The 26,666-nt window shown below is 35.9% G+C and overlaps 1 protein-coding gene across 1 annotated transcript in view; it reads left to right on the forward strand.

Annotated features, from left to right (window-relative positions):
• The window catches only part of LOC144451779 (uncharacterized), a 118,707-nt gene that overhangs the window by 80,221 nt on the left and 11,820 nt on the right, over nucleotides 1-26,666 (forward strand). The window contains exons 2-8 of the mRNA XM_078142682.1: nucleotides 156-306; nucleotides 10,603-10,809; nucleotides 12,158-12,347; nucleotides 13,723-13,773; nucleotides 14,678-15,351; nucleotides 23,756-23,966; nucleotides 26,435-26,553. Coding sequence (XP_077998808.1) covers nucleotides 156-306; nucleotides 10,603-10,809; nucleotides 12,158-12,347; nucleotides 13,723-13,773; nucleotides 14,678-15,351; nucleotides 23,756-23,966; nucleotides 26,435-26,553 — 1,603 coding nt within the window. The remainder of the gene's footprint in view (nucleotides 1-155; nucleotides 307-10,602; nucleotides 10,810-12,157; nucleotides 12,348-13,722; nucleotides 13,774-14,677; nucleotides 15,352-23,755; nucleotides 23,967-26,434; nucleotides 26,554-26,666) is intronic.

Consider the following 26,666-nt stretch of genomic DNA (forward strand, 5'->3'; position numbering starts at 1 on the left):
CTTGCCATAGAGGGCACTGTTCTGCAAAATATTAGGGGTGGGTGAAATTTTTTTTTTTTTAAATAATATAGTCCAGTTACTGCTATTGCAGCTTTAAATTGTGTCTTATATTTAGAGCCATCGAATAATTTGTATTATTTCTGTATTTTTTGCAGCAAGAGTACCGGATAGAGCAGTTGATGAAGGAGAGGGAGATGGCAGCCAAATTGGAACCAGAGAAGATGTGGTCCCTACGGCTAAAGTTTCTGGATACTGCCAAACGTTATTTTGGTGTGCCTTATGCCAAACGATACCATCAACCAGGAAGTAAGTGTTATCAAACATACAAATTTGAATATGGCTTCATGATGACAGGTATCACTGTGGGTCATGGATTGTAAATTTTATTTTTTATTTTTTATTTTTTTTATAAATTTTTGTGCTGGGAATTCCTCCCAGTGATTTTCTGTTATGCAGACAAATACAAACAAACAAACACAAATGCTACAGAGATCCATTCTGGTTTGGGACTACGTGACAGGGCTATGTTGCACGCTCTATATCACGTTGCTGTGGAACTGTCAAGGCTTTCCCAGTCAGTCCACAGGCTATCCCAGAGTCACCGAGGCCCGGCAAACTTAGCACCTGCGGGCTCCGTGTGAGTAATCGTCCCCGACTTTTCGAGTCATTACTCCAAGAGTCCCCCCCAATTCGCACTCGTCTTTTATTACTTATGTATGTGTACATGTAGTCTGGATGCCAACGCAGTCTTTAACTAAACCAGTCTGTGAGTGAAGGTGTAAATCGTAATGATACCATATAGGAACTACATGTAGTGTACATGCATGTACCAGTGCTTTGCATTGATGCATGACTGATGTATACTTCTGATATTTGCACAGCAGTGCAATACCGGAAATGTTATTGCATATCTGTATACCTATGAGAGCGCAATTCTTGAATGGAATCAAGTGAACATACAGGTATAGCTTTCGTAAAGTTTGTGGTTTCGGATAAACACATGTTAAAGTAATGCATAACAGAACCCAGTGTGGGTATATAGGGGTATTTGCACTCATGATTGCTATGTTTTCTGCTGTCCTTTCAAAGGCAATGGCCGCAGAGAACACCACAAGCACTCATTCAAATACCCTTAGTACACCACCCCCTCCTGGGGGGGGGGGGGGGGGGGGGGGGGATGGGGATACCACTGGCCGGGTCTGGTAGAGGTGTGTGGCCAATGTTGTCAATCCCAGACCCCATTTTAGACCCATTTGACCAAAAACCAATACCCTAATTTTAGATCATTCAAATTTTTAGAAGATCCCATTGTAGACCAAAACACAAAATCACCAATATAAAAATGTCAACCAGCGAATTAACGGCGGGAAGAAATTCCGAGGGAAAATTCCCGAAAATTTCAAACTTGTCAAGAATTTATTATGTGGATCCTTCCACGACCTCATTTTAGACCAAACAAAATTGAAAATTGTGTAAAGTGGACCCCATTTTAGACTACTTATCTCTAAAAAATACTGTACCCATTTTAGACCAAACGTTGAAAACCCCCACCCCAAAGGGCAGCACATATACGTATACCCAGTAAGTGGTGTAGAATGTACCCCCACCCCCATCCCCCTTCCCGGGTACACCACAGTAGCACTTAGAGCCTTACCTATCATATAGTCTGTTAATGTATACATAGTCTAACTTTTGCCAACTCGTCAAGTTCCTACCTCAGTACATTTGAACAGCTGAATATTGCTCTCATGGAAAAAAGAACAAGTGGCAACACTCTTTTGTACTACAGTATTTCATCCATTGTAATCAGTAATCTGCCAATATGAATATGTTTAAGAAGAGAAATCAAATTGCTTCCGTGCCACGCATTAGCGTAAAGAATACCAGTTAAAATGTTAAATACCATGAGCTATTTTTTTTACTCTCAAGTAATTTGCACTGTATAATTTTCTATAAAGCCAACTAAACTTAGTAGTGAAAATTACACTTGTACACTGATTATAGCAAACTACTGCATAATTATTCCATGCAAGTCCAAAATTTATCTTCTTTTTTTCAGTCATCTTTATAGTACCCCAATATGCCACGTTTGACATTTAAAAGTATCAGCACGACTAACAAAAGCTTGGCGTTTCTTTTCTGTGCACCTAATAATGTAGATTCCCCCCTGTTGTTTGTAGAGGGAATTGAAAATGATAAAAAAAGCGTCAGTGAGTGGGCGTTTTGTATTCAGAGGCATTGATATGTGCTTGATTGCCTGTACCTGTAAATGTCAATGTAATGCAGCTGATATCACCAGGATTAAGCTATTTGTATGAACTACAATTTATTGAATTATTCATATGTTCATTTGTATTGAGCCAAAAGGAAATAAACTCTATAATTTCTGAGAAATTGTTATCATTAACTCGACATTATTTTTTTTTTGTCATGACGATTGTACAGTTTGTTCAATTGAACATGAAATTTAATATTAAAGTGCATCTGAGTGTGTTCACGCGGTGTAGTGTGGAAAGTTAGAGGTGTGTTTAGCTTGTAAGGGTTAGTGGCAAACGTACAGGAGGTAAGTCACTTCGATAGGGCAGCAAGAGGATTATTCATAATAGTTGCAAATATCTTGGGTATCGTTACTTTGATCCAGAAACAAGGTCAGTCGCTCACCACCTTTGACACCCTATGATATGCTTGTTACTTTTTATTGTACTCCTAGGGAGCCATATACACCAACTTTATTTCATGATTTATGCACATTTGATTTGACTTTTTATCATACTCCTAAGGAGTCATACACACCAATTTTGTTTCTGATTTTACACACAAAGCATTCTTTAAAGTATTTTGTATTTTGAGACTTGGATTGCTAGAGAGACAACTTCTATTGATTGCGAATTTTAGTCAATCTATTCATGTTGCAAAATATATGAAACTTTAATCTGTTTAAATAGTCGGAGGAAATCTTTGGTCACATTTTGTGATGAGGTAGTACAACAGAGTTGATGATGTAGACACTCATTGTAATGATGTAGTACAACAGAACTGATGATGTAGACACTCATTGTAATGATGTAGTACAACAGAGTTGATGATGTAGACACTCATTGTAATGATGTAGTACAACAGAACTGATGATGTAGACACCCATTGTAATGATGTAGTACAACAGAGTTAGTGATGTAGACACTCATTGTAATGATGTAGTACAACAGAACTGGTGATGTAGACACTCATAGTCATTGTAATGATGTAGTACAACAGAACTGATGATGTAGACACTCATTGTAATGATGTAGTACAACAGAACTGATGATGTAGACACTCATTGTAATGATGTAGTACAACAGAACTGATGATGTAGACACTCATTGTAATGATGTAGTACAACAGAACTGATGATGTAGACACTCATTGTAATGATGTAGTACAACAGAACTGATGATGTAGACACTCATTGTAATGATGTAGTACAACAGAACTGATGATGTAGGCACTCTGTAATGATGTAGTACCACAGAGTTGATGATGTAGCCACCCATTGTAATGATGTAGTACAACAGAACTGGTGATGTAGACACTCATTGTAATGATGTAGTACAACAGAACTGATGATGTAGACATGCATTGAATTTGTAATGTGTACTGTGTAGGCATACATGTACATATTTTCTGTTACAGCTATTTGACTGAGACACGTTTTATACAGCTTTCCCTAGAAAGGTGTAATTATCCTAGTTTGACTCTCAATGTCATTAAATCACTCTTTCCTTGTATAAAATCTAACCTTCCACCTTGTTATATCATTTGTCACATAGAGTTTAAGTCTGATCCGTGAAATCAAGAGCTAATTAGTGTAGTCTAGTTGCAGTGATAAATTCATATTAAGCTGCCGTGTGTAAAGACAGAGAATAAAGCCTGTCTTAATTTACAGTAGTAGCTAACCCTGATTTAGACTCTCACCTCAGATACAAGTAGAATGATGCAGATTGTCTCCTATGAACAAGTTCTGAATTGATTTCTGAAATCGTCTTTACCCAAGGATATTGGTATGTATGAGGTCGGACACAATCTGGACACACCCATATTGAATAGATCATAGCAACGCTTTCACCAAGTATCCACCATGGCTTCATCAACATTTTCTGAAGTCATGCCACATGCAATGACTTTAGATAACTGTCCCAAATTCTCGGAAGTTGATTATTCCCCCCCCCCCCCCCAAAAAAAAAAAAAAAAAAAAAAAAAAAAACCTGTCCAAACAGTGCTAACCCTGAGATATACTTTCATTATCTAAGATACCACCTGCAGCAGTACACTGCCCAAATGATTGAAAACCTAGCTATGTGTACAGTATCCTATCTCCTTAGCCCAATCTGGTTACTGTCCTATTTAGTATTTGTGGAGTCATGATGTCTGAATGGTTAGAGTGGCCGGCTTGCAATCTGCAGGTTGCAGGTTCGAACCCTATCACTGCCATTTGTTTCTGAGTGCACTAAATTCCTTGGGCAAGATTTGAACCACGACTGTGCTTCAGTCAACCCAGCTGTATAATCAGGGACATGGTAGGATAGAGGTTGGAATATGAATGCTTTAATCTGCTATGCACTAATAGTGGCTGCAATGGATTGTATGCTCCCCAGGGAGTTGAGGAAGTATAAAAGGCTGTTGTGCCGATATAGATCGTAAAGTGCTTTGAGCACAAAGTAAGAAAGTGGTATAAAAACAACATTTATATTATTATTATCATATTATTATGATAAAACTAAGACATATTCTAATTATAAGATATCACCTTAAATAATTTTGAAGCTGTTCTCCATTTGGTCACCTAGAAAGCATCTAAACTGGGCCACCGTAAACTGTATTGAGACTGTAATATATATATATACACACACAATCATGCACTTCGATGATGGTTAGATTTCAGTCAAACAGTTATAACCAATAATATCAATGCTAATGGAACTGTAATCCGTCTTGCAATAATAAGTTAGAACATAATCACTTCTAAATTGGTAGCGAGTGATCAACTTTTAGTCAAAAGGTAGAAATTGAGTTTCACATATCTAGAAGAAAGTTTAATTTCCTGTCAGCAGAATTAGTGTTTAACATGGTTTGATTGGGAAGCCTTTGATAATTGACGCCGTAGATAATGCATAGTACAAAAAAAAAACCACCGGAAAATGAACTGAATACTAAAACGTATCATGCGTTGGTGTGTGTAGTGGTCATCGATATTCAATTCTGAGAAAGGGAATTCCTGGAATTAGAAGTGCAACTTTCTTGGAATTCTGTGCAGCGTTAAAGCCATAGGGTCCAATTAATTTCAAAGTGTAGGAAATGTACATTTTGTCACCAGTAATCTACAATTTTCTGAAAATAGTAATAATTAGTTCTGATATCATGACTATAAGGTTTCTAATTACTTAGTAGTAACATTTCGCCCGTCGACAGGCAGACTTTATCACTTTTTTTTCTGAAAATATACTTGTAAACAAAGAAGCATTTCAAGTTACTCAGTGCTCTTTTCATATTTTGTTTTTCCAGCGAAATATAAAAGCAAAAATAAGTCCTCAGGAACAATTTCCATGTCTATAGTACAATATTTAATAATAATGATAATTTATTCTCATAAATCATATGAATAAATTATAACAATATACTCAATGTACAAAGTTGAAAAGAGAAAAAGACTGAAATTAGTTGCAGTTAGCAACTAATCGAGTTCAGCCTCATTACCAAGTTTACAAAAATTAGTAAAATAATTTAAAAAACAACTGTTCCTGTTATGCAATACATGTAGTTAGCAAATATCAGATATGGAGAATAAGTACAGCAAAAGAAAAAAAAAATATATATATATATATAAAAATTATAACCACAATTTCCAACAGTAACAGCACACATAAAAAAGTTATATAATCAAGAAAACAAAATGTATAACCCTTGTAATAAATAATTTTTCAATTCATTTTTAAATCTGTATCATGAGTGAATATTTTTAATGTTTTCTGGGATACTGTTCCACACCATAGGACCAACAAATTTCATTGACGTCTGGCCTAATCTACTTTTAAATTTAGGGAGATGAAGAATATTTTTATATTTAGATGTAATCTGAGTTATTTATTCCATAACCTTCAAGTTTGAAAACTGCCTGCAGTTTATCTTCTTTTTTTTCATTTATCATCCATCTCATTATTTTCTCCCGTAATCTGATGGTATTATTACCGAGAAAAAAAAAAATGAAGATGTCAGTGGTATGATCGTAGTTGTTGCCTTTGTCGTAGGTTGACACTAAGTCTTATGGATGGAAAGTACAACGTGATAAATTTCGTTGAGATTTCAAGTCAGAAGGAGCCGTCATTACTTTTTCATTATATTTTATTGTACATTGCCAGCAGGTTTAATTTGTCAAGTGGAATATGTGAACCATGCCGATGAAAATCTGTATATCGTTACGATAGTAGTAGTAAATTGTAGACTTGAAAAAAAAAATGAAAAGAAAAAATTGTACTGTTTTTTAAAATTTTAAGACAACCTGAGACACAGGTGAAATAATCGAAAATAATTAATAATTAATAATTCACAGTTTGCACAATCTGTTTACGATACTGACTGTGATTCCAAGTTGTTTTGGATTTTTTTATGTTGTTGCTCAAAATTTGAGTAGGTCGAAAATTTGAGTCGGTCGTGTAATGAGAAACAGGAAAAAAAATTGGGTCACCCTTATAGTAAGTGATTTTAATGACCTACCTGAGTGGCTTAATTGTATTTTTTCATAAATCTATCGAAAAATGTAATCATTCTTGGCTATTAGTATCATCAATAGATGGCATGTGTACTAAGTGTTAACCTTTAAGTGGGGAAGTTGTGGTGAACATTTTGATAATAATATTAATATTAAATTGAATTAAATTTTGATCATTGTTATAGTCAATTATTGTCATAGATAACAAGAAGACAGTATTTGAGTGTGTATATTACATGTTACCATGGCAATGGATAAACATCCGTTGATTGGATTTGATATGTTTTATATGTACATAGCTGACATCTGCATTATAAGCCATGGGCTAATTTTGAATGACAGGACCCCCTCAGGTTTATTTCTGGAGACAATCTCAGAATTAAAAGTTTATCAGTCAAATGTTAATCTCTCTTAATTTCGAGAGAAAATCCCGTGATTGATTCTAAAAGCAGTGTGTTAACCATCGTAGTCAATTTGAGACTATTTTATGTTTGATTTTGATGAATAATTCACAGTTTAATGATTCCAAAAGAGTAGCAAACACCTGTGACTTAAACCTAAGTCTTAGTGAAATTTCATAAAATCTCTTGTTTATCGGCTTTGCTTTGAATTTTTATACTAATCACAACAATAACTAGGGACTTTATGACGTGCTATCTTTATCACTTCTGGAAAATTTGACTTCTTTATAGAAAAATCTAAAGATGGGTCCGTGGATGGGTGATGAGAATTAAGTTGTAAGATTGCAATGTCGTGTATGTATGTTTATCATATATTCAGTACCAATGCAATTCAATGGAGATCACACGCAACGAACCTGGGCAATTATTTCCCGCATCACGCCCTGGCACACGTTGCCCAAATATGGCAAGTGGCATGCTCATCGATATCCGTTCGTTCGCTCAGTGATTTAGCTCATAAAATAATATTTCACTGCCAATTTAATTGGGTTGTTGTTGTTGTTGTTGTTGTTGTTGTTGTTGTTGTCCTAAATGATCGAAGTTCCTTTATTGAGCTTGTGTGACTTTGTGCGATCATTCCTTACTGTACATGTGATGCAACTTTATTTGCATGGTTATATTATACTTCTGATCAGTACTTCAATGTATTTTCTGTATTTTGCAGTAATGAGAGACAGTCCCCAGTGTTTTTGCTAAGGGTGGTATAAGTAGGTAAAATCTACCAGGTTCCCAAGTCATTTTACTGGGGTTCTCAAATAAAATTACGATGGACTCTTCGGGGAAACAGTGCCGTTTTTACCTCTCTCTATCTTTCTGTTGCCGGGTTCCCAAACCTTAGCAAAATCACTGGTCTCATATTCTTGAAATGTTAGTGATCCTCATTAGCCATCATCAAAGTTTCTGTACACAGCTGTGTATATGACTAAGTGGAATCTGGTGTCTATTTTCAAACCCACTGACCCTAACATACTGCTGTTAATAGAACCAAGAAATTGCCCTACATTAATTGCGTCTTTCCCATTTGCTAACTAATGACCTCCAGTGTTAGACTCGGCCAAGCAGAACACATTAGTGATGGAGAGACCATCTGATGTGAGCTGTTGAGATTTATTCGTGGAGTCTGACTCCTAGTTTTGTCGTTTTCTCTTAGTCTTATTTAAAACTTGTCATAATTATTACGATATGACAGAAGTCCAAGGCCCGAGAGTGCAAGTGTGAAATACTCGGGGTATCATGTCGTAAACCAAAACGTTTTTAACACCCATACCACTAATATTCACATGTGCTGTTAAAGGTTATCACTGGTACATACGTATAATGATCGCATACTAATACTGTAGACTTTTGTCAAACTGAATTCTCTGAAATTAATAGAGTCACCACTGAACTGCATCCCCAGCTGTTGCATAATTCTTACAGATTGAAATAAAATACTTCGTGGTGAAGTAATCTGCATTGTATTTTTGGTAAGGTCAAAGTGTATGACATCTTCTAATACGTAAAGATTTGGTTATACGGGAACTGTATCCCCAGGTGTTATATAATTCTTACAGAATGAAAGAGAATACTTAGTGAATTAATCTGCATTGTATTTTTGGTAAGGTCAACTATGCGACATCTTCTAATACGTAAAGATTTGGTTATACTATGTCAGGGGTATTCACTTTGCAATTTTTAATTGACACATCTACTATGTTTTCTATTTGAAATTGTATTAGATAAATATTACCCTGGTAGTTGAGCCTTCGGTTTTCTAAGATAGACACAAAATAAAACTATTGTCAGCAACATGGTGATACAACAGTGATAAGCTACTGAATGGAGGTTGGTTTATAGTCTCAGTAGGGAGGCATCTCTGAAAACTAGTTTATTTAGAGTTCTATTAACTTGCAGTGCTGTTTTGGGACTTCCAATATTTATGCTATGTTGATCACAGGGTGATAAGAATCGCACAACAAAGAAACCGTGATCATCCACTTGTGTAATCTACCACATTGAAGAACAATTAAAATTTAGTTTGCTTCTATCTCAGTAAACCGAAGGCTGGATTACCAGTGTCGAAACAGCAACAGTTTTAAGCTGCAGTAGCTGCAACTGCAGCATTTATTGAAACTATTTTGTTCGATAATACTTACTCGTAAAAAAAAAATAGCACCATGATATGTGATGCATCACTCATAGGTAAATATTGTATAGTAGTGTGGTGCAGTATATCCAATCAAATTGATCTCTGGGTCCACACCCAAAAATCAACACCCCAATGAATCCCGATTTTATCTTCTTTCCAGATCCTCGAATTAACATGTACAAAGTCTAAGTATTGGTATTTTGACAAATTTCAGTGAATAAATATGTAGTTGGATGTCTGATCGAAAAACTAATACCCCTATGACAGCTCGTACAGTTTTATGACTATATCTGTGGTGCAATTATTACATTAAAGGTATACTCATAGCAATCCATCAGCAGACATGTGGTCGTTAAGTGATGGCAAACTCAAAGACAGAATAAGTACGTCTCAGTTTAGACGTTTTTTTATCATCAGTGGAGGAGAGATAGACTTGAGGCATTGCCACCACTCATAGCATCCTTAGGGACATTGCTAATTTAATTATCTCCTGGTTAAAACTGCAGAATTGAGAAGACTGTATTAGTGCACTCAGCCACATTGAAAGATAACATGGATTAGAACTTTTCCATGGAATTGTGTAGAATGAGGTGATATCGAAAGGATGAAAACGTGGTTTGAATCTTCTTTAATAGTATAGCTAAAATGATGTAGGCATGGCATTTCACTCATAGGACATGACAGCTAAAATGATGTAGGCATGGCATTTCACTCATAGGACATTACAGCTAAAATAATGTAGGCATGGCATTTCACTCATAGGACATTACAGCTAAAATAATGTAGGCATGGCATTTCAATCATAGGACATTACAGCTAAAATGATGTAGGCATGGCATTTCACTCATGGGACATTACAGCTAAAATAATGTAGGCATGGCATTTCACTCATAGGACATTACAGCTAAAATGGTGTAGGCATGGCATTTCACTCATAGGACATTACAGCTAAAATGATGTAGGCATGGTATTTCACTCATGGGACATTACATTTTTGACACAAAGATAGACATATTTCAACTCTAGACTAACAATAACAGAGACACAATAAACACAGCAGGATCCTTTACCCAATCACATTGAACACTGATAAGCATTGCTATTCTTTCACAGTGCAGTAAAAACAGGTTTCTAATGAAAACATTACACATTGACTTGAGATTTTATGGCTTCAGTTGTTTATTTTCTAACTGATAATCAAATTAATTGCAGTTTGTTACAGCTTTCAGGTTGTTAAAGGCCTATTTTTGTTTGTCTTTTGTCTACAGGTCCAGATTACAATGCCCCCCTCTTCTTGGACTGCTGTGCTCTAGTACGTCAGGTGTTACGTGATTTGAAGGATGAATTTGGTTTTAAAATTGGAGCCTGGAACCAGGCCTACCAGTATGATACATTGCCAATTACTATCGACTCAGAAGAAAATATGAAACCAGGAGATCTTGTCTTTATATCTGCTATATATTTTAATAAAAAAAGTAAGTGAATGTGATAAATGTTAATCTTTGTTATTTTGTTGTTAACACAGAAGGCAGGAGGTGTACATGTACGTGTGTGTGTGTGTGTGTGTGTGTGTGTGTGTGTCTGTGTCTGTGTCTGTGTCTGTCTGTGTCTGTGTTTGTCTGTCTGTGTATGTGTGTGTGTGTGTGTGTGTGTGTGTGTGTGTGTGTGTGTGTGTATGTGTGTGTGTAGGTACCTGTAGGTATGTAGGTAGGTAGGTATTGGTATTGTGTATGTGTATGTATTTATGTATGTGTGTGTGTGTATGTATGTATGTTTGTATGTATGTATGTATGTATGTATGTATGTATGTATGTATGTATGTGTGTGTGTGTGTATGTATGTATGTTTGTATGTATGTATGTATGTATGTATGTATGTATGTATGTATGTATGTATGTTTGTATGTGTGTGTATGTATGTATGTATGTATGTGTGTGTGTATGTATGTATGTGTGTGTATGTATGTGTGTGTGTGTATGTATGTGTGTGTGTATGTATGTAAGTATGTATGTATGTATGTATGTATGTATGTATGTATGTATGTATGTATGTATGTATGTATGTATGTATGTATGTATGTATGTATGTATGTATGTATGACAGATTTTATGTTCAATAAAGGTGATATAAATGTCTGGTATACAACCACAACATTTCTTCCCTAGTGTGTGTTTTAAAGTAGCAGCTTGTCAATGGTTATATATAGCTATGATCTGTTAGTATTACATATAATACCCAGAGAGTACACATTAGGTGTTAATTGTTATGTCAACATATCAATTACTTAACATGTAAGTATTATTATGTGGCTAATGTTTATTTGACACCTACTTAGCATACTACAGTTGAGGACAGGAGAATTAACCATAGACCCATGGAGGGTCTATGAATTAACACATCAAATACACTCTTGGAGGAGGATACTGCTAACACTAACAGTTATGTACAGCTAAAATGATGTCGGCTTGGTGTTTCACTCATGCATTGTGACATTTATTACACACCTTCAGACAACTTCTAATGTAAAATAAAGAATTGTGTAGAAGTAGTCACAGTGGGGATGTAGAAGTAGTTAAGTTGAAATGTTGATTTTCAGTTAGAAAATAAACAATTTGCAGCCATTAAAATCATCAAGTCCATGGGTTATGTTTTCAGCAACTGCCATAAATCGTAGACTAAGTGACAGGTTTGTTGAGAATTTAAAAAAAAAATTGCATTGTCAAACCACTTTAGACAAAATGTTCTGACCAGAAACAATTCTTTTTTTTTTTTTTTTTTTTTTTGCCTTATAAATATGGATAATTTTTTTGTTGTTACCCGCAGGTAGACAGCAACGTCATAATATGGTACATGTGGAGATCTGGGAAGGTAATGGTATTAAGACAGTGGGTGCTAGATGGCAGAAAGGACATGTACAAATCTTCGACTCGTATAAATTTGTCTCTAAGAGTTATCACAGTATGGTGTATCATTTCAAATCAATTGACACCTGGCTGCAGGGAATATGTAGAAGGTATGTATAAAGTTAGAACATGAAAAAAAAAACTATATGCATATTTGAAAGTAGCTAAATTTCATCGTTTTCCCCTCCTGGGCCCCCTTCATACACTGAACAAATGTTAGATAAATAGTGATAAGCTAATACCCCTCATTCTCCCCTCCGCCCTACTCTAAATTAACGTCACATTTTGTAGCTAAAGTGAAGTAAAACCGACTCTGGCTCATTCTCCCCTTCTACTGTACCATTGTCATTTTCAGTAGTTTGTAAGTCTGAAATTGCACCTGGTAGTTGCATATCACTGTACTGTACTCCAATACTGTAGTAGTAAACATATTACAATACTTAAAAGCTTCAGGCTATAAACCCTTACCCCCACCCCATCCCACCCCACCCCACCCCAACCCCACCCCCAACTAAACATATGTCACTGTTTGTATCTTTATACAATATATTTGTCAATACTACATTGTCAATAACAAACATATTGCAATGTTAAAAAAGCTGACAACAATAACCTCTACCCCTATTATCTTCTCTCCTATATTGTACTCGTCACTTTTTGTACCTAAAGTATGCTAAAATCCACATTCTCCCCCCCCCAAAAAAACAACAACAACAACAACAACAAAAACAACAACAAAAAAACAACAACTCCAAAATATGCCACTTTTTAGTTTATATACAAATGTGACATTACATCATCTGTTTGTATCACATACACGCTCTGTCAATAACAAACATATTACAATTTTAAAATAAGTTGTAGCCTTAGTGCAGGCAATTAAACCGTCACCCCATCCCTCTTATCCCCTTCCTTGTACTAGTCATTATTATACCTATAGAATCCTAAAACCCTCATTCTCCGCTTTCTCTAAACTAACGCCACTATGTGTAGCTTGTATACAAGTCTGAGATTACACCATAGTGTTGTATCACCATAGCCCCTGTATGACAAGAGGGATTGTTGTACTAGTATATACTCAAAGCCAACACAGCAAACATATGATAATATCATACACTGCCTGAAGCCAGTTTATAGTTGGTGAGATAGACGAAGCGCACTCCTACATTTAAGTTACTACATGGATTGAGTAGATTGTCAAATTATGTATATTGATGGATTGTCTGCTAACTTTGCAGTAACAGATGATCATTTTTTGTGGCAAACACAACTGTTTCTATAATAACTGTCGTTGTGCAATGAAAAATATCCAATAAATCGGAGATACAGTTGAAATCTTGATAAATTACTTTCATATACGGTACTCCAATCTAACAACTGAGTTCGAATCACTAGGTTCTCAGATATGTTGTTAAAGCTGCAACTGCAATATTTGAAAATCGTTTTGTTTGATGTAATAATTTACTTGTAATATCGTACACCCAGTATCGATTCCAATGCAATTCAGTGGAAAGTATTGGCAGCTATTAAACCCGGGCAATAATTTCCGTATTACGCTCTGGTACACTTTGCCCAAATATGGTAAGTGGTGTGCTTATCGATATCCGTTCACTCAGTGATTGGCTTTGTTAATTTCACAGTATTTGTTTTTGTGAATGAAATAATATTTCTCTGCCAATTTATGTGATTATGTGATTCAAATCATGTTTCTGTGCCACTACCGGAGGTATGTTATGATAAAACCTTTACTGTTCAAATATGGGTTTTGTAGACCTCAGTAGTATGGCCTACGCGTCCCTCCTACAGTTGGGCCAATCTGCTGTATAACTTCGGTCTGCAAAACCAACATCCGGACTGTGAAAGATTAATATCGTACACCCTGAAAAATATTGATACTAATATCTGAAAGTAATATATACTTAGGAATCATGAATATTCAGTGTTCATCTAACACATATGCATGTCTGCTAAGTCCCATGATGCAACAGTGGACCACTGAAAAAAAAAAAATTTAAGATCAAAAAAGTTTGTTTGTTGTTTCTTGGCAAGAGTAAGAAGTTTATGTGACGTGAAATCATGAAATAATACTCCAGAACCCAAAGTTTATTAAATACGTCTTTATTTCCCGAAGTGGTGTTCGTCATTTAAAAATGTAAAGTATCTATAAAAATTGAGTTCAAAAAGGAGTTGAATTTTGCACGTGAAAACAGCTGTTTTTGTGAAATTAGATTTGAGGTGAACAAACGAGTAAAGGTTGTTGACTTTCTTAAGTAGTTGTGATAGTGGAATGGCCTTCCTTCTTATCTATATCACCGTGAAACTAATCATATTTCCATTTTGAGATGAGAATCATGAAGGGAACGTTTAGTCAAGGAAAAGAACTATTTTATCATAGGATGGGAAAAAGCCTTTCAACTATTCATCTTTTTTTGATTTTCAGTTTTTGCTCTGAACATCCCTGGAGAAAATCCAAATATCAACCCGGTAAGAAGTCAGTCTTTGCCCTGGCAGAATCAGAGACAGAGGAAGATGAAGCAGCTGAAGGTCAAGATATTGATGATGATGTAGACAGTTGCCAAGACAACAAAGATGCAGCAGCAGTGGACGACTTAGTGCCATCAAGTCAGGTGAAAGATGAAGGAGAAAGAACAGGTTACGTGGTTGATAGTTGCCATGACAACAAAGATGAGGGAGCAGTGGATGATGCAACACAAGAAAGTCAGTTGAGAGATGAAGGAGTAAGAACAGATGAAATGATTGATAGGTCGGAGAGTAACGGAATCGATAGTGAAGTAAGCAATGAGACCGAGATAGATGGGACACAATGTTTTTATCAGGGTGAACTTCTGAATAGGACAAAGGATAATGTAGAGGAGACGAGCTTGTGTTTGGAGGAGATTGAAGAAGATCAAGATTCATGTACTGATAACTGCTCTCTCTGTGATGATGATGAAGAAACGGTCGAGTATTGCCATGGCGACACTGATGAAGATGTATACTTTGATGACGATAGCTACTACGGCGAGATATCCGAGGATGAGAATGACCAAGATACGGCGCCATGTGATGGGGATGATAAACAACAGAGTAAAAGTTCCAGCTCAGGGAATTCAGGTGAGTTGACACAGGAACATTGATTTAATTCCTTTAAACTTCCTTGTACACCTGAGACGCTTTCATTAGCGCAAATGTTTGCCTGTGTTGTCATGACGATACCAGAAGGTTACACAATCAGTGTCTCAACTCAGTACCTTATACATCTAAGTTCCATCATTCTGATCTTATAATTGCATTTCGGTTTTAAGGGACTGAATTGTTGGGTAACCTTGGCAACTTGAGTATAATAACTTCTTTGGAAATTATTAACAGGAAAGGACACCTCATGAATTCAAGTTATTGAGAAAAAAGTTAGATTTAATGAGATAAAAAAATGCATTGGTTTCAGTGACTTTTACTTATCAGTTCCGTATGGAGTTGGTGCCGATACAAAGTTACGCAGAAATGAGATATGAGAATTTCTAGACTACTTCGTTTAAATGAATAGTTGACAGCTAGCTTCTATATGTCAAATATTTCCTGAGAAATTATTCAAAGGGAAAGGGTACCTTGTGAGTTCACGAAGTTTGATAAAAAGTTGGATGCTGAACGAGATTAAATGTGTTGCTTTCGTTCACTTTCACTTATCAGTATGAATGAATGAATGAATGAATGAATGAAATTTATTTCACCAGATAACAAAAATAAAGAAACATACATATGATACAAATATACAAAATGAATACAAAAGAAATATGTAATTGTTACCTGATATGGACTATGGAAATAGTTAGCAGAACTAGTCTTGTTCGTGGCCTGTACAATTGTCATCTAATGTGGACTTATATGGAAATAGTTAGTGAAACTAGTCTTGTCCATGGCCTGTACAATTTTCTACCTTTCAAATCGATAATGGGACACAATTAACTTTTAAGTACAAAACTGGCATTGATACAAACTTATAGGGAAGTGACCTGTGAGACTTTGTGAAAAGTATTGTTCACAGCTTCTTCCAAACTTTGGTGAAAGTGACCATGAGGCTTGCTAGATAACTTCAGCTAAACATATTGCGATTTCAGTAACAATAGAAACCTAAGTTTAAATCAATGTCAACTCCACATACTATATTAAAGTGAAAGTGGTGTAGGGAACTGGGCAAGATTTCTTTATTTACCTCCTACTTTTATTGTCATTTGTTCATTTTTTTTTGTTCTGTGATCACCTGATACCTACATTTGTACATTTGACAAATAGGAGTTCTTGTACCCAATCTCGTACTTACATGTAGCCAACCAGAATCTGTCTTTACAATATAAGTTATAACATTCAATGTTCGAAATTGTAAAGTGACATCGTCTCATGCAATGGATCTTGGAACTGTCCAGGTCGATAGAATACCCGTACACTTTCTCTTACTTCGTTCAAATCTCTACCTTATACTAAACAAGCAAATGAAAATCCTCTTTTTATTTGCCAAATCGAAATTCTTAAATTTACATTTCAATTTGTTGTGCGTTATGAAAAATGGTTTTGGTACTAGTATTTGCTTGGAGATATCATTTTCAGTAGCAACAGACAAACATTATGTGAAATTAATTCCTTGTCAAATCTTAAAGTATTTTGTGTGTATGTGTGTTGAATTGAGACTCAACAGGTTGACACTGTCTGCTATCTGGGAAAAGCGTACACACACACATGTACGTTTATATCTATTTCACCTGTCATACACGTATTGCATATTAAGTACCCAATGTCAGTATGATGGCTTTGGATTGCTAGACGCTAGATACAGGTAACCATAGCAACATAAAGAACTGACACTCATTCCATTAGGGTTAGATGGAATTCATCAGATTTGATTACATGTTGTAAGTATGGAGTAGATATCCTGACACACTGTACATGTCTTTGTACTGGAGAATACTATTTTCAATCAGAATGTTTTTTTGGAGAACTGTTCTACATATTACAGCAGAAATCAAAATTGCATGCAGTTTTTAATGAAAATCAAATTCAGCCAATGTAGAAGCTTTTCTGTTTTGACTCTAATAGACCAAGGTGAATACTGTTATCAGTCAGAATTTTAGAGTTTTCGAATAACTGTTCTACGTATAAAAGCAGAAATCACAAAATGTCGTGCAGTTTTTATGATCAGAACTAAAAAACAAACCAATTCAGCCAATCTACACACTATTGTGGCATCTCATAATACATGTAAAGTGAATACTATTTTCAGTCGTTTTTTTTGCATAACTGTTCACCATATTACAGTAGAAATCAATATTGCATGCCATTTTAAAGATCAGACAATTATACTGGGAGACATGTTCAGTCATTGTAACATCATTAAAAACTTAGAAGTGTATCCTCTGTCAAATCAGTGATAAAGTAACAAACCATGATGAGAGAAGAACTGAAGATCAGTACAATAAACAGTTGAACATAGGGCTAGAAAACACACCCCAAAGGGCAGCACATGTATTAGTCAAAATGGATGGAATAGCTGCCATGTGTGCCCTCTAAGCCAATTTGACGCGCCACTGACACACACAATTTCTAGTGATGCACCAAAATTTGGTGTTCTCCTATCTCTTACTATGTGGTGACTCACAAGAATTCATTTTGGCTCACAACAACAAAATTAGGCTATCATTAATGGGCACATTGCACTCCCCCCTAATTCCCCCCCCCCCCCTCCCCCATGCCCTCATCAGGGAGCTTTGATAATATTGGTGTCTAGTCTTGGAATGGTTCAAAGCAAAGAGATTGGAACTCTTGATTATGCCATTTTTTTGTCAATTTTTTTTTTTATTGGGGGGGGGGGGGGGGGGGTTGAAACTTTAAAAGCACCAAATGGATTTGTCTAATGTATGGTCGCCATGGAAACATGCCTATGGTGTATCTCGATGAATTATTTGAATTATCACGACCATAATTTTTATTAATCAGATGTAATAAGAACTGTGATTTTTTTGTATCAAGAGGTTTACAGGGTAATACGATATTAATGACTTATAAGTCGCAATCTTTTATGTTTGCACACATCGTGACGTGAGTACTCTTTGTCGTGCTCTTAATCCGCTAATAAATTGAAACATCCTGCCATTTAAATGCGAGACTTATTTTCATTTTATTAATGTCTCATTTATACCATTACACCCTAGATGTTGCCACAAAAACTACTTTGCTGAATTAGATTTTTTTTGACGAATGTGTGTCTAATATTCATCACTTTGCTATACATGGTAGTGTGCCCTCTAATGATAGCCAAATTTTGTTGTTGCGAGCCAAAAGGAGTTGTTGTGAGTGACCATATAGTAAGAGATAGGGGACACCAAATTTTGGTGTGTCACTAGAAATTGTGTGCGGCACTGGTGTGCCAAATTGGCTTAGAGGGCACAGTGGTAGTTTGTCAAGACGGTACATGTTCAGTATTGTATAATTATGTACTAATTCTTAATATCTGTCACCGTTCAACCGAGTGAACACAAAGTGACATACATAATGGACCCTGTCACTGTAAGTCTAATAGTGAGTAGAAACTCAGATTCTAATGTCATATTGGGTTTTTTACGGATGACAGATTGAAATATTAATAATCATATTCTATGTAGGTGTAGCTGCGTGGTATTAGCCGTTTCTTGTGAAGTTTAAACTTTTCAATTTCCAACACAACCAAGTCTACTACACCATCTTCAGACATTTATCATAGGTTACCCACCATCCACAGACATTTATCATAGGTTGCCCACCATCCACAGACATTTATCATAGGTTACCCACCATCCACAGACATTTATCATAGGTTGATACCCACCATCCACAGACATTTATCATAGGTTGCCCACCATTCACAGACATTTATCATAGGTTACCCACCATCCACAGACATTTATCATAGGTTGCCCACCATCCACAGACATTTATCATAGGTTACCCACCATCCACAGACATTTATCATAGGTTACCCACCATCCACAGACATTTATCATAAGTTGCCCACCATCCACAGACATTTATATAGGTTGCCCACCATCCACAGACATTTATCATAGGTTGCCCACCATCCACAGACATTTATCATAGGTTGCCCACCATCCACAGACATTTATATAGGTTACCCACCATCCACAGACATTTATCATAGGTTGCCCACCATCCACAGACATTTATCATAGGTTGCCCACCATCCACAGACATTTATCATAGGTTACCCACCATCCACAGACATTTATCATATGTTGCCCACCATCCAGACATTTATCATAGGTTACCCACCATCCACAGACATTTATCATAGGTTGCCCACCATCCACAGACATTTATCATAGGTTGCCCACCATCCACAGACATTTGTCATAGGTTACCCACCATCCACAGACATTTATCATAGGTTACCCACCATCCACAGACATTTATCATAGGTTACCCACCATCCACAGACATTTATCATAGGTTGCCCACCATCCACAGACATTTATATAGGTTGCCCACCATCCACAGACATTTATCATAGGTTGCCCACCATCCACAGACATTTATCATAGGTTGCCCACCATCCACAGACATTTATCATAGGTTGATACCCACCATCCACAGACATTTATCATAGGTTGATACCCACCATCCACAGACATTTATCATAGGTTGCCCACCATTCACAGACATTTATCATAGGTTACCCACCATCCACAGACATTTATCATAGGTTGATACCCACCATCCACAGACATTTATCATAGGTTGCCCACCATTCACAGACATTTATCATAGGTTACCCACCATCCACAGACATTTATCATAGGTTGCCCACCATCCACAGACATATATCATAGGTTACCCACCATCCACAGACATTTATCATAGGTTACCCACCATCCACAGACATTTATCATAGGTTACCCACCATCCACAGACATTTATCATAGGTTGCCCACCATCCACAGACATTTATATAGGTTGCCCACCATCCACAGACATTTATCATAGGTTGCCCACCATCCACAGACATTTATCATAGGTTGCCCACCATCCACAGACATTTATATAGGTTACCCACCATCCACAGACATTTATCATAGGTTGCCAACCATCCACAGACATTTATATAGGTTGCCCACCATCCACAGACATTTATCATAGGTTGCCCACCATCCACAGACATTTATCATAGGTTACCCACCATCCACAGACATTTATCATAGGTTGCCCACCATCCACAGACATTTATCATAGGTTACCCACCATCCACAGACATTTATCATAGGTTACCCACCATCCACAGACATTTATCATAGGTTACCCACCATCCACAGACATTTATATAGGTTGCCCACCATCCACAGACATTTATTATCATAGGTTGGTACCCACCATCCACAGACATTTATCATATGTTTCCCACCATCTTTACTACACCATCTCTAGACATTTGTCATGGTTTGCCAGACATTTTATCCTGTGCATTTTCCCCACTAACATCAAGATATTGTCTAAATGTAAAAGGTTTCTCTGTTACTAGGGTTCAACCACCTTAGCAACCGCATCATCAGTGGAACTATCAGGTGTAAGTCTCGAAACAGAAGGAGGAGAAATAAAACTCACTGTTTTGTTGGAAAAGAAAAAAAACCACTCAACATCACTTATATCAATTTAGTAGCAATCCTCATGACGATATACAGTACACCTACTCTGCTCGTTGCCTTCCAGACCTTGAGGTTCAACCAATGAAATGTCAAATTAGATTTCCCCGGAACGCTTCCTTTATCCAATTTTACGAGAAATCAAATTTCCTCGGAGATGAGTAAAAAAGTGTTCATCCCTGGCTTCACTTCCATGGAATGCACTTATTTGATGAAGGAAAAAGAAGGAATAAAAGCCATAATTAAATTGGAAGAAAGGGGATGAAATTTGTAATCGTATTGAGGATATGTAGATTTAAATTTTGAAAATCTTTACACTTTTTCTGGGATGGAAATCATTTAATCATTCCATGATTTTCTAAATCATTTGGACTTTCCGTGAATTATGGAAATTATTAAGACTTTCCATGAGTTTGGAATTTGTACTTTCAATGATTTGGAAATCATTTGAATTCTCCTCATTATTACCCATCGATATGTGTTACCATGGTTGCTACGGATGTCACAAAAACTCCAAAATTATTTTCATTTGATAAACAAAAACAGAATTTCCTACAATCTGTAGAAATTGTAAAATCATTTGTTGCTCAACAAATCTTAGCAAAATATTATGATCTTTATTTTTGCATTTTTTGGGGCGTAGAGTGTTCCGTTGTAATGCACCATTTTTCTCAGTGATAGAAAATGAAACAGTATACTTTTACACTTGATATGGATGATATAAATGATTGTGGTACATACAAAAAACGTTTTACTTTGGTGTTGCATGTAAGTAATTTGTTCTTCACAGAAAATGTGAAATTAATGCAACTACAGGGGTTATACACTACAGCTTCATTTCTCTGGTATAATTCTGAACAAATTTCTACTACAGTGTATGCACATAGTAACCCCAATCAACTATGGTCCAATGATGTAATTTGAAATAAAAAATTCAAATTTGAAAGACAGGAATTGTTTCTATGAATAAAAAATTGATTTGGGACAACATGACTTGTATTTTTAATTTAAAAAAAAACATTATGGAAATACGAATTTGTGAAAATGTGAGTTGGTTATGAAATCTGCAGGTAATATCTAATTCTATAAATTGTAGTTTGAGGCCATCCATCAGAGTTTGAGTGGATATGACATATTTCTGTGTTTCAAATGTCAAATGTTAATCATTGTGTGTGTCTGGGAGACAGTACGTTTGTATAATATGATTTTTTCACATGCATACAACCTTTGCCATGTGTATGTCAGTTAACAAGCTGTTCTAGTAATTTTATAAACTGGTGTATAGAGACTTCGTACATGCGCAAGACCCTGTAGTAGTTATCTTTTCCCCTGCGTATGTCGGTTAAACCGCAGATAAGTAAGAGTTTTTTATTTGTCTGCGGTTAAACAAGCTGTTCCTAGTAATTTTATAAACTGATGTATAGACATCTTGGATGTGTAGACCCGGTAGTTGGCTAGCCTCGCCAAGTTAATGAGCTGTATGTAATAGATTGATATGTGAACTCAGCGGCTAACCCTCAGCAGCAAGCTTTCTCATATATTGGTTAACAAGCTGTAGTAAATTTATCAATAGATGGCGACACCGTACATGTACATGTAGATGAAGCCTTCTTTAAGTCGACCTTTTGCAAGTGAAAGTCAGCTAAAGGAGACATCACTCCAGGGAATTATTAGATATTTTCATAAACTATGGGTTCTGGAAAATCATTTCATCATGTTTCATCACCTATAATATTACAATTTCAGAGAAACATCAAATTGATCTTGCCTTTTATAGGTATATTTGCTATCAGCTATTGCATCATGGGAGTCAGTATCGTCATGATTGCCTGATGTAGCCAGCAAAATCAAACGGTTACTCTGCGATTTCTTGCCAAGCTACTTTTTACAGGACTTTGTTTTTAAAAATTCCTTATATATCCATTAAGCAGGTTCAGGGGTCTTTCCAGGTTTATCTGCAACTGGTGTAAAATTAACTAGAGCCATATATTATCAAGTCCAAATTTGTGTGTGTGTGTGTGTGTGTGTGTGTGTGTGTGTGTGTGTGTGTGTGTGTGTGTGTGTGTGTGTTTGTGTGTAGCTACTTTCCTACACACCTTACTGATCAATGTTCAATATGCAACAACATTGACAGTTGTATGCCAAGGGAGTTAAACTATAATTTGAAAAATAGACAGTGAATTCAATGATAAGGCTATTAGTGCCCTCAAGGTGCCACCATCGATGACTTTCTCATTATCATTATACACATGAGATGTTGACGGCTATCTGTAGGAAGTAATCCACTATTCAATAAAGGTCACACCATGGCTGACAATCATAAAATACATTACATTTGATGAGTAATAACAGATTTGTAATATTCTCCGTTCCCCTGTGTCTTGTCTTTCTCTATTTATTTGGCATGCTGTAAAAAATGGTTTGATAATTAAACTCTAGTTCTGCTTACAATATACATGCACACACACACACACACACACACACACACACACACACACTTTATATACATACATGTACATACATGTATACATACATACATACATACATACATACATGTACATACATACATACATACATACATACATAGTACATACATACATACATACATACATACATACATTCATACATACATACATATTACATACATACATACATACATACATGCATGCATGCATGCATGCACGCACGCACGCATGCACACACACACACACACACACACACACACACACACACATACATACATACATACATACATACATACATACAAACTAAAAAAATTAAAAAATTCATGTACACAGGTAAAATAACATCATCCTTCTTTATATTATCTATAATTGTAGGCAGTAAAAAGAGTTCAGTGAATTCAAGTTCTACTACTGGCAACTCAGGACAAGGTAATCGTACTTCAGGTGGCAATCGGTCATCTAGTGGAGGTGACCAAAGTGACCAACCTAATGGTGAACCCAATCAAAACACAAGTACAGCTAGAGGTGGACGTAACAAAGAATCTGGACCAGCTTTCTACATTGGTGGTGGTAATGGTGTCTCATTGTAAGTATTTTATAGCTGGGTTTGCAAATAGTTTTAAAAAAACTTTGTTTACTATTTAATAAAATATTATTACAATACAATACAATACAATACAATGCAATACAATACATGTATAGTACAATATAACAACACAATACAATACCAATTTTTATTTTATTACTTAGTATATCACTCAACAGTACAATACATTAAATGACAATACAATTCACTTGCAATACAGTAAATTACTGTACTGAGTAATACTCAATACAATTCAACATAATACAATACAATACAATACAATACAATACAATATGATAAAAATATACAATACAATACATACAATTCAATTCAATACAATGCAGCTCAATAAACTACATTACAATACAATTCAATACAATACAGAACAATACAAGAATTTAAGCCCAATGTACAAATAACATGACATAATTTAATCACTGTGTTGAAATGTTCAGCTAGGTTCACAACAGTATATCACCTATCAATATCAGCACAACATGATATATACTTTGGAAACACATTGTGTACAGCTTTAACAGTTCCAAACAATTTTTATCAATGTTTCGCATCAATACTTGCTTTTTACATTTTGTCACTTTTATATCAAATTTGTTTTTAGACTTTTAACCCATCCGTCCTTACCTTTCATTATTCAATATATCCAAACATATGCTTTGCTGTTGTCATAGCAACCAGTGAAATCAATACTTTGTTTGTTACCTCAATTATACCTCAATTGTTGTCATAGCAACCAGTGAAACCTTTGCTTTGTTTATTTGTTTGTGACCTCAATTATACCTTGATTGTTGTCATAGTAGCAAGTGACACCTATCCTATGTTTTATTTGTTTGTTTGTTCGTTTGTTCAATTATAAACTAAGGTAGATATCAAGGCCAGGTACTACATCTGATATCTTTCGCCTCTCACAACTGATTTACTATCTCCAGTGCATTTGAACTCTTACACAGCTCATTAAAGTCTAAATTCACCGACCAATTCTTTAGTTGCTGTAAAGTTAGAAACTAAAATTCACCATAGCATACCTCACATATTATTGATTATATTAAAAATAGCACAAAAAATAGTTACGAAAGAAAAGTTATGCAAAACTTACAGAATAGAAGTGTAAGACGTGTTGTATAATTTTTTGATAAAGTTCCTTTCCGTTCACTTTGCTGTTTATTTTATTTTGTCAAAATTAAATGTAGTGAATTAATTTCCCTTCCAGCTGAGTGTAGTAGTCTTGGTTATCCAGACTCTCGCCACAGGGGGCACTACTACGAAACCCCCTAGGTGAGAATCTAGAGAAACATGATCCAAAGTCGCCCACACTGGAAGTCAGACAATACATTTCTTTCAATTCATGAAAAATGGGTTTACGAGGCCTGTTTGTTGGAATTAAGATGTATTAGTCACTTGAGACATGATAACCTGTTACGAAGGTACCAAGATCGTTCAGCCTGCAATGTGGATGTGAAGTATTCCCCAGCATGCACTGTTCTCAGAAAGAGATCCGATGCAAACAACTATGGATTTTGTTTCCCCAGACTGTCGTCTGTTTGGTCTTATAGTAGAGAGCCCCAGTAGTGAGATTCTGGGTAACCAAGACTATCTCATCATAGCTATTGCTTGTAGTCAATCCCCTTCAGTATCAACCACTTTCCTGCCAAGAACTAAGTGAATAAAAATTCTTAGTTTTTTGTGAATTTTTTTGCAAATTTCACTTTCATTTTGGATTGAAATGACAGAAATATGGTTTATGAAATTGAATTTACTTTTTCAAGATATTTGTTGTTAAAAATGATTGCCAACACTAAGTGAAACATTTTTTTGTTTTTTGTGAAATTTTGGCGGCTCTCATCTTCATTTTAGATTCAAATGAAAAAAATGAGGTTTATCAATGTATTTAGTCAAGAACTTTGCTGTCAAAGGGATATAAATGTCAAAGTTTTGATAAAAATTGTTCAAAATGAGTTTGGGCTGTTTGCTAATGTCTGGCAGGGAAGGAGTGAAGTAGTAAGATTGTCTCTTATTGTAGTAGCACTGTCTGTCATTGTGTTTTTTTTTCGCTCTGTGTTCTCTCTACCTCCTAGAGTTGCTGAACCCCTATTAGCTAAAGGCTGGCAGCGCATCTATGATAGATCTAGTCATGGTTACAAGCTGAAATGGGTGGAGCTTAAAAGTCATATAGACTATTCCACTTTCAAAACAGGTATGTCCCCCATCTGCATGCCAAAATGAGTGTATATGTTAAACACAGCTTTCATCTTTGTGTATTTCTCCCAGCTCCCCATCCACCCCCACCCCTTCCCTTAAAAAAGCATACACTAACCAAACCATCATGCCAAAAAAAAATGTTGCATTCGTGAAAACCGAATAGAATGTAACATCATCCCTGTGACATAATGGTATATCCCAAGTGATTGACAACTTTGGGATTGATTTTGATTGGATGTTTGTTTTGTCAGAATTGAAAAGCCATTGTTGGCCAAGGGCTGGCATAGGATACGAGATAAGACAAGTGACGACTACAAATTGCGATGGGTGGAACTAAGATGCAATGTCAACTACAAGTCATTCAGATCAGGTTGGTGTGAAGATGAACAATTCCTCCGTAGAATGGCTGTCACAATGTCTCAATGTAGTGTCTACCAATAGTCCTGTAAGAGCACTGTCTCTGTCTACAGCCCTGTAACAGCA

This window comes from Glandiceps talaboti, chromosome 21 (assembly GCF_964340395.1).
Source record: "Glandiceps talaboti chromosome 21, keGlaTala1.1, whole genome shotgun sequence".
In the NCBI taxonomy this organism is placed as follows: domain Eukaryota; kingdom Metazoa; phylum Hemichordata; class Enteropneusta; family Spengelidae; genus Glandiceps; species Glandiceps talaboti.